Source organism: Suricata suricatta, chromosome 16 (assembly GCF_006229205.1).
Source record: "Suricata suricatta isolate VVHF042 chromosome 16, meerkat_22Aug2017_6uvM2_HiC, whole genome shotgun sequence".
NCBI classification, from domain to species: Eukaryota; Metazoa; Chordata; class Mammalia; order Carnivora; family Herpestidae; genus Suricata; species Suricata suricatta.
In genome coordinates, this window is record NC_043715.1 from 42,283,158 (window position 1) to 42,298,692 (window position 15,535).

At 49.2% G+C, this 15,535-nt stretch overlaps 1 protein-coding gene across 2 annotated transcripts; it reads left to right on the plus strand.

Moving 5' to 3' along the window:
- Window positions 1-6,739: 6,739 nt before the first annotated feature.
- Window positions 6,740-9,573, plus strand: LOC115280831 (free fatty acid receptor 2-like). 2 transcript variants are annotated; one of them, XM_029925974.1, is made up of 2 exons: window positions 6,740-6,869; window positions 7,842-9,573. In XM_029925974.1, exon 2 carries the CDS (start codon window positions 7,849-7,851, stop codon window positions 8,836-8,838), a length of 990 nt encoding a protein of 329 aa, XP_029781834.1. In that variant the 5' UTR covers window positions 6,740-6,869; window positions 7,842-7,848; the 3' UTR covers window positions 8,839-9,573. The 2 variants fall into 2 exon arrangements, with proteins under 2 accessions (XP_029781834.1, XP_029781835.1); XM_029925975.1 differs by lacking the exon at window positions 6,740-6,869 and adding an exon at window positions 7,022-7,359.
- The last annotated feature ends 5,962 nt before the right edge of the window (window positions 9,574-15,535 follow it).

Consider the following 15,535-nt stretch of genomic DNA (forward strand, 5'->3'; position numbering starts at 1 on the left):
CACCGGAGATGTGGGGGCACCAGCACGGGGATGTGGGGGCACCAGCACGGGGATGTGGGGGCACCGGCACCGGAGATGTGGGGGCACCGGCCCGGGGATGTGGAGGCACTGGCACCGGAGATGTGGGGGCACCGGCACGGGGATGTGGGGGCACCGGCACCAGGGATGTGGGGGCTCCAGAACCAGGGATATCAGGGGCACCAGCACTAGGAATGTGGGGGGCAAGGCACAGAACTGGAAGACACAGCTCTTGACTGGAATCACAGGAAAGGCCAGACAAGTGGCATCTAAAAGACAATGGGGGCACGTGGGTACCTAGTCAGTTAAGCATTTGACTCTTGATCTCAGTTCAGGTCATGATCTGACGGTCCCTGAGTTTGAGCCCCATGTCAGGCTCTGCGCTGACAGTGCAGAGCCTGCCCGGGATTCTCTCTTCCCTCCCTCTCTCTCTGCCCCTCCCCCCCAATAAACATTTAAAAAAAGATATTTAAAAGAGGATGAGCAAGTGCGGAAGGGCCTAAATGGCACCTTCGTGCCTGCTTCAGGCCACTGCAGGGACTCAGAAAGGGCAATACACAAACCAATGGGGGGCGAAATGCGCCGGCACAGAAGAGCAAAGGCGACTGGGATATACCGGTCTAAAATCATCTCCTCCGCTCTCCTGAGAGCTCCATTTCTCTCTGGCGTCCTGTAGCTCTTCACGCCACGTTGTTTTGCGGATCCCAAACCCCACTGATCTCTGCCTGCACTGCCACATCGTCCCAAATGCATGCCGCTGCCGGTCCTCCCCTGGGTGGCCCCGACCCACTTCAATTCTCTCTCCACCTCCCACTTTATCCCTCTGGAGACCATGCCCCACATGGCAGCACATGGCCCTCCCACACCCTCCATCCCGTCACAGCACTCTCCTCTCACGGCCCTAAGTGACTTCCTACTGTTTATGGATGGAATTCCAAGTCCTCACATCTGTCTGGTCTTCCACGGTCATGGCTCTGGCTTACCACGCTCCAGTCACACCGGCCACTCTGCCTCCCTCCCTGCCCCCCACCGTGCCTGTGTGTGTGTGTGTGTGTGTGTGTGTGTGTGCAGGCGCGCGTGCGTGTGCTCATGCGCCCATGCACGTGAGCGCGCACGCACACACACACACAGGTGCTTTCTGCCTTCCTGCACCACCTGCCAGCTCCCCCGCCCAGATCCCTGCTCTGCCTGAACCTCCCAGTGGCCAGCCCCAGAATCCGGCTCAGCCCCTCAGGTGTCAGCTAACAGTAACCGCAGAGAGGGCCTCTCTGAAGCCTCTGACCAAGAAGTCCCCGCCATGCGGTGACCACTGCCATCGCCCCATTTCACTTCCCTCACAGTGTCTCTCTCTACGTAACGACTTCTGTGTGCACACAGCTCACCATCGTCCACCTCTCTCCTCTAGCAATGTAACCACCTTCCATGAGTGTGACACTGTGTCTTTTTGACCCTGATCTCCCCAATGTTCGGCACAGATCCCACCACGTCCTAGAGAACAGACATCTTTTTGTTGAATGAACAAATGAAACGACAGCTCTTTATTTACCATTAGTGCATTCCCCTTCCCTTTTGAATATTTGATATCCATACCTCCCTTATATTTGCTAAGCGGGATCTATGTCATAAAGATACATTAGCTTGAATTATCAATACTGGCGATGAGGAAAGATCCAGGCAGCTTCCCGCAAAAGTAATGGGAGTGCCTTAATCTACAAAAGAGCTCTCAAGTGACTCTTGGCTAAGATTTCTCATGATGGTCCCAGAAGAAGATAAAATGAGGCAACTGCAAACAAGTAACTCTGAGCTTATGAAAATCCATTTCTCTCCATTCTAGTTCTTCCACTTATCCACCTACACATCATCCAGGAAATAATTATCAAGTGTCCAATATGAGCCAGGCTCTATGCCAGACCCTAGGGATACAACGATGAGAAAAACAGCCGTGTTCCCTGCCTTCATGGATAGTTTCGTAAGGGAGATGGACACTAAGCAAGTCCTCACACAATAAAGGTATTATAACAACTGAGACACGTATGTGCTGTGCAGAAATTGTGAAAGACGCTATGAGGCCAACAAGAATTTCAAAACAAAATTTTTTAAAAATTCGACCTGTAAGAGCACCAAAAATAGCTAAGAATCAATGTAAGAAAATGTGTAAAACCTCTCTGCTGAATACTAGAAAGCAGTGCCGAGAGAGATTAAACACCTAATTAAATGGAGAGATGTCACCTTCCTAGACCAGAGGGCTCACTGTGACTCCAATGTTGACAGTTCCAAATTGGTCTATGGATTCAACACAGTCCCAGTCAGGACGCCAGCAGGCTTTTTTTGTAGAAACTGATTTATATGGAGAGGCAAACGTCCTGGAAGAGTGAAGCAATCTCAGAAAAGAACAAAGGTAGAGAGGACTCACACTTCCTGATTCCAAGGCTTCTTAGAAAACTACAGTCATCGAGACTGTGTGGAAACAGTGAAAGGAAAGGCATAAGGATTGCTAGAACAGAAGAGAGATTCAAGAAACAGACCCATTCAGATACAATGAATTCATTCGCAGTAAAGGTACCAAGATCATTCGACAGGAGGCAGGACTGGATACGTAGATAAGGATTTCTTAGAACATAAGAGCACAAAACAGAAAAGGAAAATGAAATAAGCTAGACTTTACCAAAATCCAAAATCATTTTGTTCTTCCAGAGACCACTCAGAAAATGAAAACAAGGCATACAGTGGGCAAAAATATAATATCCAAATCTAACAAATGACCAGTGTAAATTAAAACCATGAGAGACCAGGCCATCTAATCAGAATGCCTTAAACTTAAGATTAACACCTATCAAGGGGCTCGTGATGCTGGTGGGAATAACAAGGGTACAGGCACCTTGGAAAACTGGAAGTTTCTTAAGAGGTTGAACAACACGTTGACCATACAGCCTAGCCGGTGTACATCTAGTATCTGCCAAGAGCACTGAAAGCACGTATTTGCATGAAAACCTAAACAACAAGGTACGTAGCAGCTTTATTCACACCAGCCAAAAACTAAAAACAAAAACCAAAAACCAAACAAAAAAGAAAAAAACCCAAAAGTCTGTCAACAGGTGAATGGATACATAAAATATGAAACATCCATGAAACAGAATTCTAGTCAGCAATAGTCCTCTGAGAAGATGTCCTCAGAGGATCTAACTGCACCTGGGTGTGAGGGAGGCTTTCTTAAGGAGGAAGTGGGCATCCGAAAGAAGGCTGGGGGCTGCCTGGGGAGGACAATCGGGTCATGAGAAACAAAGAGCACGCTGGTAGGGGCTCGGTCACGAGCCCCCGCAGAGGGGAGGTGGCATGTTCACGGAAGTGAGAGATGGTCTTGCAGAGAAAGCAGGGAGAGAGAAGAGAGGTAGGAGTTGACGTTGGAAGTTGGCAAGGGCTTATCCTCAAGGCAATAAGAAACCTCAGAAAGGGTTTTTTAAACAAGAGGGTGAGTTAAGTGGCTTGATCTTTTTAAAAGATCCTGGAGAATTGACAGCCAGGGTGTGAGTGGCTGGAAAGAGCTGGTCACAGCCCCTGCGGACCTCCTGGTGATAGACTCCGGCTTGTGCTGAGATGGGACAGTGGTGATGGAGAGAGAAGGACGCCTTCGGTGGGCTCTGAGAAGTGTGTGGGACTGCATTCGGGGAATGAGGAAGAAGACGGGGTTGAGACGGACTCCAAGATTATGGCTCAGGGAATGGAACGGGAAGAAATCCTATGCCCCAACACGGAGAATGCCGGGAGGATGCCAAACTTGTTGGAGAAGGCCAGCTCTGGCCACACTCAATTTGAGTTGCCTGGGAGATATCTGAATGACAGTGTCTCTCAGGGGTTTGGACATGTGGATGTGAAGGGTCACAGAAGCCCAGGATAGAGATTCAAAACTGGCTTTTTGAAGATGGTAACGGATACTCTGGAAATGCATGCAACAGACTAGAGTGTTACACAGGACCAGGATCAGAGAGAGCCTGGAACCGAGCCTTAAGGGACTCGAACATTTAGAGGCTGACCAGGGGGCCAGCGAAGGAAACTAAGTGACCCGAGCCAAGGCAGGAAAACAAAAAGAGCATAATATATGAGAATTCACAGAAAGTGATGTTTAAGGCTAATAAAATAGAAAGAAAATGTCCACTGAATTTGTAGCGCGGAAGTCATTGCTAATCTTAGGATGAGCAGGTCCAGTGGGAAGACAGGGATATAACCCAGATTCGAATGGAGGAGGGCCGGGGGGTGTGATTGAAGAAGGAAGTAGAGAAAGTGATTATACATAAATTTAGATAATAAGCCCAACTTCCTATTCTGACAAGCTGGGCTGTAATGATGATGAAAGAAAGCTGAACTTGGAAGAGATTGTGAAAGACTTGGTTTTTGTGAAAGTGTAGCCCTTGAATTCAGCCTGAGAGGTTGCATTTCCTTTTCATGTGACATAGGTGGCCATTGTGAGTCACGAGCCCGAAGTTTCCTGTATTTTGTTACCTTCATAGCTGCCCCGAACATGGAGACTGGGGCCTCATCAGCAAAGATGACAGTGCAGTGACACGAGAAAGGCACGGGCGGGGGACCGACGGGTGGAGGTAAAGTACAGCCCTCCTCCTCAACACCTATGTGCAGGAAGTCTCTGACTTGCCCTTAAATCCAGATCCTTGCAAATATTTATAAAACATCATAAAAGCAAAGTGATACAAATACATTTGGCAGCAAGCAACAGGGAATGGTCTCTTCCTTAGCTCCCCCGTTTATCTGGGAAGTGCAGGTGTGCTAGGAGAAGAAAAAAATGCCAGGATCAGACTCCTTGGTGCTAGAGGAGGGCGGAGCTGAAGAGAAAGAAAAAGCTGGATGCTAAGATATACCTGAAGCCTGGGTTCTGGGCTACAAAACTAACGCGTCAGTGAATGAATGAGCAAACAACAGAGGATGGGCCTAAGTCCCAGGGAAAGGATTCTGTGTGCTTGGATCGGGCCACAGATGGCAAAACAGAGACCCTTCCCCACCTCAAGAGGAAAACATGTTCTGGCTTGGTTCCCTCAGGGCGTGTGTCTAGACAGGACTTTGAAGAGCTTCCAGAAGGGCTACACAGAGTGGGGCGAAATGAGGAAAGAACAAGGGCGGCTCAGAGGTCGGGCCCAGGCCACAGGAAGAGGGAACATACAGGGGGAAGGACACAGAGCCTGAGCACACCTTCCCGAAAAAAGGGATATCCAGCCTTCTGAGTCTCTGACATTCCCCCAAGTCAGACGGCATGTCCGTGCCCTCAGCCTCCGGACATTTTGCCAGGGGGCTCAGTCTCTCGGATGCTGCCAGCAGGCTTCCACTCATGGGCATCCACCGTGTGCTAAGTACTGGCCCATATGCTTTATACTTGCTGGCTCATCCGCACCTCACAGACACCCTGGGATGGGAGTGCTCCCATCCTCACTTGATTGAAAAGGAAGCTAAAGGTCAGAAATTTATCTGCCCACATGCACCTGATGGTTCTAGAGTGCGTACTATTAACAACAGCCAAAGTATGGAAAGAGCCCAAATGTCCATCGATGGGTGAATGGATAAAGAAGCTGTGGTGTGTGACACACACACACACACGCACACACACACACACACACACACACAATGGAGTATTATTTGCCAATCAAAAAGAATGAAATATTGCCATTTGAAACTACATGGATGGAATTATAGGGTATCAGGCTAAGCAAAATTAGTCAGAGAAAGACAAATATCATGCACTAAGATACAAAACAGGGGTACCTGGGTGGCTCAGTTGGGTAAGCATCCAACTTCGACTCAGGTCATGATCTCATGGCTTGTGGGTTTGAGCCCCGCATCAGACTCCGTGCTGACAGCTCGCTCAGAGCCTGGAGGCTGGTTCCTATTCTGTGTGTGTGTCTCTCTCTCTGACCCTCCCCTGCTCACACTGTCTCTCTCTCTCTCAAAAATAAATAAAAAACATTATAAAAAAATTTTTTTAAAGATACAAAACAGATGAACAATAAGGGAAGCAAAAATAATATAAAAACTTGGAGAAGGACAAAACATAAGAGACTTTTAAATACAGAAAACAAATTAGAGAGTTGCTGGAGGGCTTGTGGGAGGGGGGGTGGGCTAAATGGGTGAGGGGCATTAAGGAATCTACTCCTGAAATTATTGTTGCACTATATGCTAACTAACTTGGATGTAAATTAAAAAATAAGTTTTTTTTTTAAGAAAAAAAGGCATTTATCTGCCCCAAGGTCACAAAGGAGGGACTTGGCTTTGAGCCCACACCTGCATGATGCTATTTCCAGCAGAATAAGATGCAGCTAGGCAAAACCAATCTGTCTCGATCAAGAGGGCAAAAGAAACCGGTCGCGGGCAGGGGACTGGAGACCATACAGGAAAAAAAAAAAAAACAACTGGAGAATAAAAGAAAGTAGGAAATTCTTTTCTGAAAATGAGAAGAATTACAGAAGAAATTGCCTAGAAAAGAGAAGAGAAGATCGTCTGACTTGGAAAATGGGGAAAATGCCTGGCATTGGAAAAAGGATTCAGGAGCTAGGGACAGAGAACCTGGGTTCGGCAGGCAGAGCGAGGCTCTCCCGGGGGGATGAAGATGCAGGCGGGTGCCCCATCCTGCAGGTTTGAGAGGAGACAGTGCTCAATTACTGACCTTCCCCTCTTCAGTCACATGACTCGTGCTAGTATAAAAGCTTTCTACCAGCAGGTTCCTTACAATTTTTTTAGCTGTGTGAAATGGGCAGTAGCAGTGGCTAAAGCCCTGTTCCTCTTTCCCAGAAGCTTTCAGACGTTCCTTCAGGACTAATCTCAAGAAGCCACCTGTCTGGACTGAAGACAAGGCAAGGCAGTTAACTCAGTGCTTGTGTTATGGGCAGTGATGCCAGGATCTGGATTGGAGGGGGAGGGGCGGGGGGGGGTGCTGATGGAAGTCTGTGAGGAGCTGATGTAAAGCTCAGACCTGGAGATGGGAGCCAGTGTAGGTGGGATCAAGGAAACAGGCCAGGACCTCAAGCCCAGAGAGGGAGGATGGAGGGGCCGGGCTGCATATGGGCAGCGAGGGTTACAAGCCAAGTGGAAACTGAGTTGACCCCATTAAGAGTTCTGTTTATAGTCAAAACACCGGGCTGGAGCCAGCTGCTGCCTGAATAATCTCTAAAGTCTTTTAGGGGGCAAGCCCCAACAGACAGTACTGGCTCACCCTTCCTCCCCACTGCCTCTCCCTACCTATCACTCGCTTCCTCTTTCCAATGCAGTCCCAGAGTCCGGTATAGGTCAGGAGAGGAAAAGGTAGAGGAGAATCTGTGTTCTGCACAAGGAGAGGAAAACGAGGTAGGGAGATGGGTTGGGGGCCAGGCACCTGCTTCCTGGGCGTGTGGCGGGGTCCTGTGGTGAGCCGGCACAGAGTCGCAAAGCCTGGGTTTGTTCTCCCAGCTGACAGACGGCTCACAGCTCTCTCTTCTTGAGATGCCCTTTCTCTCCGCAAGGCTCTGACTCAGGGACCCAAGGAAAGTTGGAAACCGATAACAGTAACTTCCTGTATCTGTGAGGCGAGGAGAAAGCTAAGGGTTGGTCCCCCCCAGAGACACATGATGGCAAACGTAATAACTACTGCTTAATATCCCGCCCCAGGCAAAGTCAATAATTGCTCTGGGCAGTTCTGGCAGGTGGTGTGAGCAAGCAGTGGTGGCAACAGAACGGTCTGGCCTGGGAAGCAGAGTGCGAGGGGGAGGATGTCCGAGGCCTGACCCAGAGGAGGGTCCGCAGGCTGTGAGTGGCACCTCATGACCGTGACTTTTTTCATCCTCTTCCAGAACAACCATGACAAACTGGCGCAGCTCCCTCATCCTCACGGCCTACATCGTCATCTTCCTCACGGGTCTCCCCGCCAACCTCCTGGCCCTGCGGGCATTTGTGGGGCGGGTCCGCCAGCCGCACCCCGCCCCCGTCCACATCCTCCTGCTCAGCCTGACGCTGGCGGACCTTCTCCTCCTGCTGCTGCTGCCCTTCAAGATGGTCGAGGCCGCCTATGACTTCCGCTGGTACCTGCCTGAGCTGCTCTGCGCCCTCACGGGCTTCGGCTTCTACAGCAGCATCTACTGCAGCACGTGGCTCCTGGCGGGCATCAGCATCGAGCGCTACCTGGGAGTGGCTTTCCCCGTGCAGTACAAGCTGTCCCGCAAGCCTGTGTACGGAGTGATCGCTGCCGTGGTCGCCTGGGTCATGTCCTTCGGTCACTGCACCATCGTGATCATCGGTCAGTACTTGAACTCAACCCAGGAGACCACAAACACGGACGGAATCACCTGCTATGAGAACTTCACCGAGGCGCAGCTGAATGTGGTGCTGCCAGTGCGGCTGGAGCTCTGCCTTTTCCTCTTCTTCGTCCCCATGGTGATCACCATCTTCTGCTACTGGCGCTTTGTGTGGATCATGCTCACCCAGCCCCATGTGGGCGCCCAGAGGCGGCGCAGAGCTGTGGGCCTGGCTGTCGTGACCCTCCTTAATTTCCTGGTGTGCTTCGGGCCTTACAACATATCCCACCTGGTGGGGTATTACACAAGGAAAAGCCCCCTGTGGCGGGCTGAAGCTGTGGTGTTCAGCTCCCTCAATGCCAGCCTAGACCCCCTGCTCTTCTATTTCTCTTCATCAGCTGTGCGCAGAGCCTTCGGAAAAGGGCTGCAGATACTGCGACATCAGGGCTCCTCCCTGATTGGGCGCAGAGGCAAAGAGACAGCGGAGGGGGCAAGTGGGGACAGGGGTGTGAGTCAAGCCGAGGGAGCACCGAGCTCTGACTTCACCACAGACTAGGGGTGTCCGGGACCTTTGGAGGCACTCTGGGTTACCTAGGAGTTGAGCAGACTGGGAGAGGGGGAGTATAGGGGTTCCTAGCCTAGGGCCCGGAATCCTCAGCCCCGATCCGCTGCTGGGGCTGTGAAAGCCTCTCTCAGCAGCTTGGTGTCCCCTCCTGACTGAAGTTTCCTGCCCAAAGGAGCACAGCTCCATGACAAAAAGAAGAAATGGTTAGGAACAGAAGCACCATCAGACCAGCAACGTAGCTAACACAAATCTGGTTCCTGTGAGGTCACTGGTAGCCGGGGGGACCGGGCTCCAGAGACTGATGAATGCTATAAGCTCTGAAACAATACCTAGACACTGGTCGAGCTGTTGATACTGGAAGAAGCCAATGAGAAAGAGGTGGAAGAGAACACCCAATGAGGTCAAAGAAGACTCAGGAAGGTTATGAGCCAAGGAGTGGGGGGATTAAGAGGGAGGACTGGGGACTTAGACCTCTGATGGTCTAGGTTTGCACTGTTATCGCTTCAACCTGCTGGCTTTGTAAGTATGCTCCAGTCGCCTTCATGTGTGTATCTTGTCTCCCTGCATTGAACCTGCCAGAGGTCTGGGCCTTGTATTCTCCCTCTGTGGCACCCCACACGGGTCAGGACAGAGCCTGGCACCCATCAGTCAGAGGTCAACACTGGCAAGCCCAGGAGTAGACAACCTGGACTGGAAGATTGAAAATAAAGATGGTAAAACTCAGAAGTGAATGTCCACAGTTTTTCTGCAAGGCCGGGGCCGGAGAAAATGCAAGGAAGAAGCAGAGTCAGCAGCATGGGGGGAAGGGGATGTGTGGGAAACCACAGAAATGCTTGAAGGTCAGGATGTAATGAGTAGAGTGAGTGACGGGCCTGGTGGGATCCTGTTTTAGACTGATGAATGGGATGGGACCGAGAAAGAGGGTGTGGGGTGAATCCTGACTTAACATCATCAGGTGCATCTCAGGGGCCTAAATCACGTGACCCTCTGGCTTAGAAGCCTACAGAGTTTTCCTATTGTCCCAAGTTTTCCTCCCAGGAACTCCTATCCTTTCAGTCCATTACCTACTTTGTATCTTCTCTCCCAGCCTAGTCCCGCCTAGAGACAGAGCCTCTACATCACAATTGCATGAAGAGGTACAAAAATAGTACAATTGTACCCCATCTCCTGACTCTTTGGAGGTGGGGCAGATGAACCTTTAAAAGCCCCCCCAGTGATTACGCTAGGCAGCTCAGGAATCACCGGCCTAGCTCAGGGGCCCAATCTGTCCAAGAAAATATTCTTCTAAGAGACCCTTCCTATTTCTAAGTCCCTCTCACCACAACCCCATACTCACTCATCTTCTGATTGCTTACTTTTCCCACTGTTATAAAACCCCACTCAAAAGTCACTTTCTCCAGAAAGAACTTCCCTTCTAATTCCCACCCAACTGAGCTCAATTTTCTGTTTTCCTTCCTCAAACACCACTGGACTGGTGTAAAATTTACCCCAGCTTCACTGTTGCTTCTGCTTACTAACTGGCCTTGGGCAAGTCCTGACCTCCAGCCTCCCTTTCCAATAATCATGAGAATGGTGTATGTATGCCTCCCAGGGTTATTCTGAAATTCCAATGAGACTGTGTATATAATGTTGCCGAGAAATTTTATAGCATCACTTAGCTCTAAGACACCAAATCAAATGAAACACCAATATACCCCGACTTAAAAGAAATAAGCTATGTAAAAATTTGAAATGATGAAAATCATAGAAAGGCAACCATGTAAGATGGCTTAACAGTAATGTGTGAGAAACAAATCTGGGATTTTCTGACTGCACATCTGGGATGTATTACACCTTCCAAAAAAGTGAATTTGATTTTGGGGGGCATTAAAAGAAATAGAGTCTAAATAAGTCAAGGCTAATCCCATTTCACCAAGGTCTTAATCAGTAGCATGTTCAGCACCTGGGCAGCATATTTTTTTAAAATATTTTATTTATTTTTAATACAGAGAGAGACAGAGCATGAGAGGGGGAGGGGCAGAGAGAGAAGGAGACACAGAACTGGAAGCAGGCTCCAGGCTCTGAGCTAGCTGTCAGCACAGAGCCCGACGCGGGGCTCGAACCCACGAATGTGAGATCTGACCTGAGCCGAAGCCGGAGGCTTAACTGACTGAGCCACCCAGGCGCCCCACGTTTTGTTTTTTTTTTTTAAAGACATCAACTCAGGAGCACCGAGCACGAGACTTAATCTTGGGGTCATGAGTTTGAGCCCCATATTGGGTGTAGAGATTACTTAAAAAGAAAAAAATTTTTTAATAAAAGACACTAACTCAAGGAATCAAGCCCAGAAGAATAACCAAAATGTCCTGGAGATTTGAAACCATATGATGGTGATGATTGATGATTGAATAAATGCCAGGCACTATTCCAGAGAAGTAGCCTAAGAAGATGGAGGGAATTTTCAAGGTCAACAAGTGAAAGGGAGTTTGAATCCAGGTCTACCTTTCTTCAAAGTGCTTGCATTTTTTTTTTGACTCAAGAGAAGCAAGTAAGAAAATGCTGGATATGCGGCTGAACCAAGGTGAGGTCCAGCTCAAGGAAGAAGCATTCTATTTAGCTCCATGGGGAAGAACAAGGATCATGGGCAGAAGGTGCAGGGAGCTGCATCTCAAAGAGTCAGGGCTCTTTAAAATGGAACTGAGCTAGGGGCGCCTGGGTGGCTCAGTTGGTTAAGCGTCTGACTTCAGCTCAGGTCATGATCTCACGGTTCATGAGTTTGAGCCCTGTGTTGGGCTCTGTGCTCACAGCCCAGAGCCTGGAACCTGCCTGGGATTCTGTGTCTCCCGCTCTCTCTCTGCCCATCCCCCATTCATGCTCTGTCTCCCTCTTTCTCTCAAAAATAAATAAACATTTTTAAAAATGTTAATGGAACTAAGCTGACTCAGCAAGGTGGTCATTCCCCAGTTCCAGGAATATTGAAGTGGAAGACAGAAAACACCTATCCTGGGACATTGAGGAAACTGATATACCCGATAAGACGTGAACCAGTTAAGCGCCAAACCCCTTCCTGCTCAGAGATTCCCAGGGTTTCAGGGACATGGCTACTCTTGCCAATCACAGAAGCGCAAGAAAATCTCTGGTCTGAGATTTTCAGGGTGAACTTTTTGCTGCCCACTAACAAGTATTTGATCTGCATGAAGTCATTTGATACACAGTACATTTCTTCCCTCGGAAATTAATAGTTCACTTGTTCAACAAATATGTAGGGTTACCTACTATAAGCCAGATACTTTTCCAAGGGCTGGAGATGCAGAGTGTAAACAGACAAGGTACCTGACCTCTTGGGGTTTCCATTCCAGTGGGGAAAGACAGTTAATAAGGAAGTAAACAAATAAGCAAGGGAACTACAAAATGTGGCAGTTGGTTTTTACAACTGGACTGGACTAAAACAGGGATGTGGGGGAAAGTATAACGAGAGGTTAAGGGAGTTTAGAGGATTCTCCTGAGTCAGTGATGTTCAGCTGAAAACTGAATGATGATAAGGAGTTGCCATGCAAAGGCCCATGGGAAGAGCGTTCTAGAAATAGGAACCCTGATACAAAGGGAGGGAAGAGGGAGAAAACCGTAGCTTCTCAAAGGCTGAAGGAGAGCCAGTGTGGGGCTAAAGCAATGGTCGGCAAACGTAGGCATGTGTTACAATCATGTAGAGAGTCTGCTGAAGCTCAGATGACTGTCATAACCTCCCAAGAGTTTCAGAATCAGTAGGTCTGGGATGTGGTGGCCAGTGACCACTTTTTTAGAACCACTGGGCTGGAATACAGTGGCCTGGGGAGAAAGCCACACGAGATGAAGTCAAGGAGGTCAGCAGGGACTAGGCTATGCAAATCTTTTAGGCCACAAATAGGAGTCTGAATTTATTCTAAGAGCTTTGGAAAGCCATTCAAGGGTTCTAAGCAAGAGAGAAGAATGGTATGATTTCCATTTTAAGACAATCACTCTGATATCTGTGCCTACCACTGAAGGAAGACAGTTGTTAGGATCAAGGAGATAATACACGAGACAGAGCTAAGAACCATAACATACTACAGCAAGCATGCAGGATTTTCACCAGACTGGGAACTCCCTGGAAGCGGGGACTGTGTCTTCTTCCATTAGAATTGGCTGTCCAAGGACCAAACAGCCCAAGAGGAAGCCCCCACAAGTGATCATGTATCTACTTGACAAATGGATGTGCCTCATGTGTGCTAGACAATGTTTAAAACAACGAGTTTGGGGGAATGGTTGGGGGTGGAGTGTATAACAGCAAGGTGGGGCGTGGTGAAGCCCTGATTTGTAGCACTTGCCTATTTCTGTTGGGCCGATTTCTACCAACATGAAGATGCTGAACGCAGTCTGGCAAGTGATGTTAATGAGTTCTTGCAAGCCGGCTCAAGCTCATTCCTGGCTATCCCTCCCAGCACATATGCTCACCCGGCAGGCAGATCACATCCTGCTGGGGAAAACATTCTCTCTTCCTGGCTACATCTAGTGCAGGGCTCTGGCACAGGGACTTCTGACATAATAAACACCAGCTAAATGTGGCTGGCTGGGCCTGATCCAAGAGGATCCGGGTTGCTGGTTAGATTGTGAGACTCCCCTGATTCCCCTGTAGGATGACAGATGGGTAAACAGAAATATTAGAGCCTGGTTAATGAATAACACAGACAAGCAGCCTAGAGCCTCTACCAGGAAACAGGGGTGGAGGGAGCTGGCTCAGCCTGACCCGGGGGGCCTGCCCAGCAGGAAAGGGGAAGCTGGCATTGACTATTTCACTTCCTCTTTCTGGAAAAGATGTGCCCCTTCCTCAGAAATTCTCATCTGACGACACAGCCAGAGCTGTGGGATTTTGTGGTGATCGCCATGGTCCAAGGAGGCAGGAGAGGGTGGCTGGGAGAGGGTCTGAAGGAAAACACACAGCCAGGGTTCCACTACTCCCTTAAACTTGCCTGCCCCTTCGCTCCAGGTTGCTGTTAGGGGTTTTTTTTTTTCCAGCTTTCTCTACCTCCTGCGGTTAAATACTTTTGCCCCACTTTTTTTTCTTTTCATTTTCTCTCTAGTCACAGGAAATGAGGACATTTCTCATCTACAAATTGCACATTCAACCAGGAAATTGGGCCAAAGAGCTCCAGTCCTCGGTGGTGGCTGCCCAGTAACCCACTTGGCAAAGCTTTGAAGGTCTGCGGAGGCAGAAGATGGGAGGTCCAGTGGTGCGGGTGAGGGCCATGGTCAGTCGTCCACCGGCAGCCTACCCGAGGAGGGCTGCCTGTAGCTCTGGTATAATCTAACCTCAGGCTCCTTCTCCCCAGCCACTGCCCCCAGCCACTGCCCCCTGCCATCTGGCAGGCCGAACTATGACCAGCCTCGAGGAGACGGTGTTAGGACAGTAAATACACTATGTTCAAATCTAGATGTTTGAAAAAACCAATACGTGTGTACAGTCGTCTAAGGTCTCCAAAGTGCCACAGCAGACATTACATCATTCGACTTTCCATGGGTGTAGGCATCTGTTAATCCACAAATGTTTATTGAGGCCTACTATGTGTCAGGCCCTGCTCCAGGTGCTAAAAACTCAGCAGTGAACAAGGACGAGATCCCTGCTCCCACGCCGCTGACACTCCAGCGGGCGGCAGACAGGAAGAACAATAAACAGACACATGGGGGCGGTGCTAAGATCTGTGAAGACCCTAAGACAAAGTTAGGGGAATAGGTCGCTACTTTTTGTGTGTGTGTCTTTATTTTATTTTATTTTATTTTGAGAAACAGAGACAGAGAGCGAGTGGAGGAGGGGCAGAGTGAGAGGGAGATACAGAACTGGAAGAAGGCTCCAGGCTCTGAGCTGTCAGCACAGAGCCCAATGCGGAGCTCGAACCCACAGACCATGAGATCATGACCTGAGCTGAAGTCGAACACTTAACCGACTGAGCCCCCCAGGTGCCCCGGTAGCTACTTTTGAAGGAGTGGCTTGGAAAGGCCTCTTGAAAGCGACATTTGAGGGACACCTGAGTGGCTCAGATGGTTAAGTGTCTGACTCTTGATTTTGGTTCAGGTCATGATCTCACGATTCATGAGATTGGGCCTCACATCAAGCTCCATGCCAGGTATGAAGCCTACTTAAGATGCATTCCCTCTCCCCCCCCCTCCCTCCCTCCCCTCCCTCTGCCTCTACCCCACTAGTGCACAAGCATGCAAGCTCTCTCTCAAAATAAAATAAAATTAAGGTAAATTAAAAGAGAGAAAGATTTGAGTTGAAACCAGAATGGAAAGAAGGAATCATGCATACCAAGAATTGGCAGGGGAAATGGGGAGGGGGAATCTTCTGAGAAAAGGGTTCAAGGCAGATGCAAGACTCGAACAAGCCAACTTTGCACAAAAGAAAGGCCAGGGTGACTGGGGCTTAGTGGTGGCTGGAAGATCGAGAAAGGGTCAGATCATAGGAGTTCTCGAAGTTTTATGAAAAGAAGCACAGCAGATACCTTATACCCACTTACAAGAAGAAAGGCTGAGGCCCAGAGGTGTAAAGTGCCATGTGCCAACCCTCATCGAAATGGTTTTCTGACCCCAGATTCCCTCTCAAAACAAGCCGCACACGCTCTCCTTCACTCTCTCAATCTGACAGCTCATTGCAGAAAACATGACTCGTGCTGCGGACAACTTTGGGATACAGGAATTT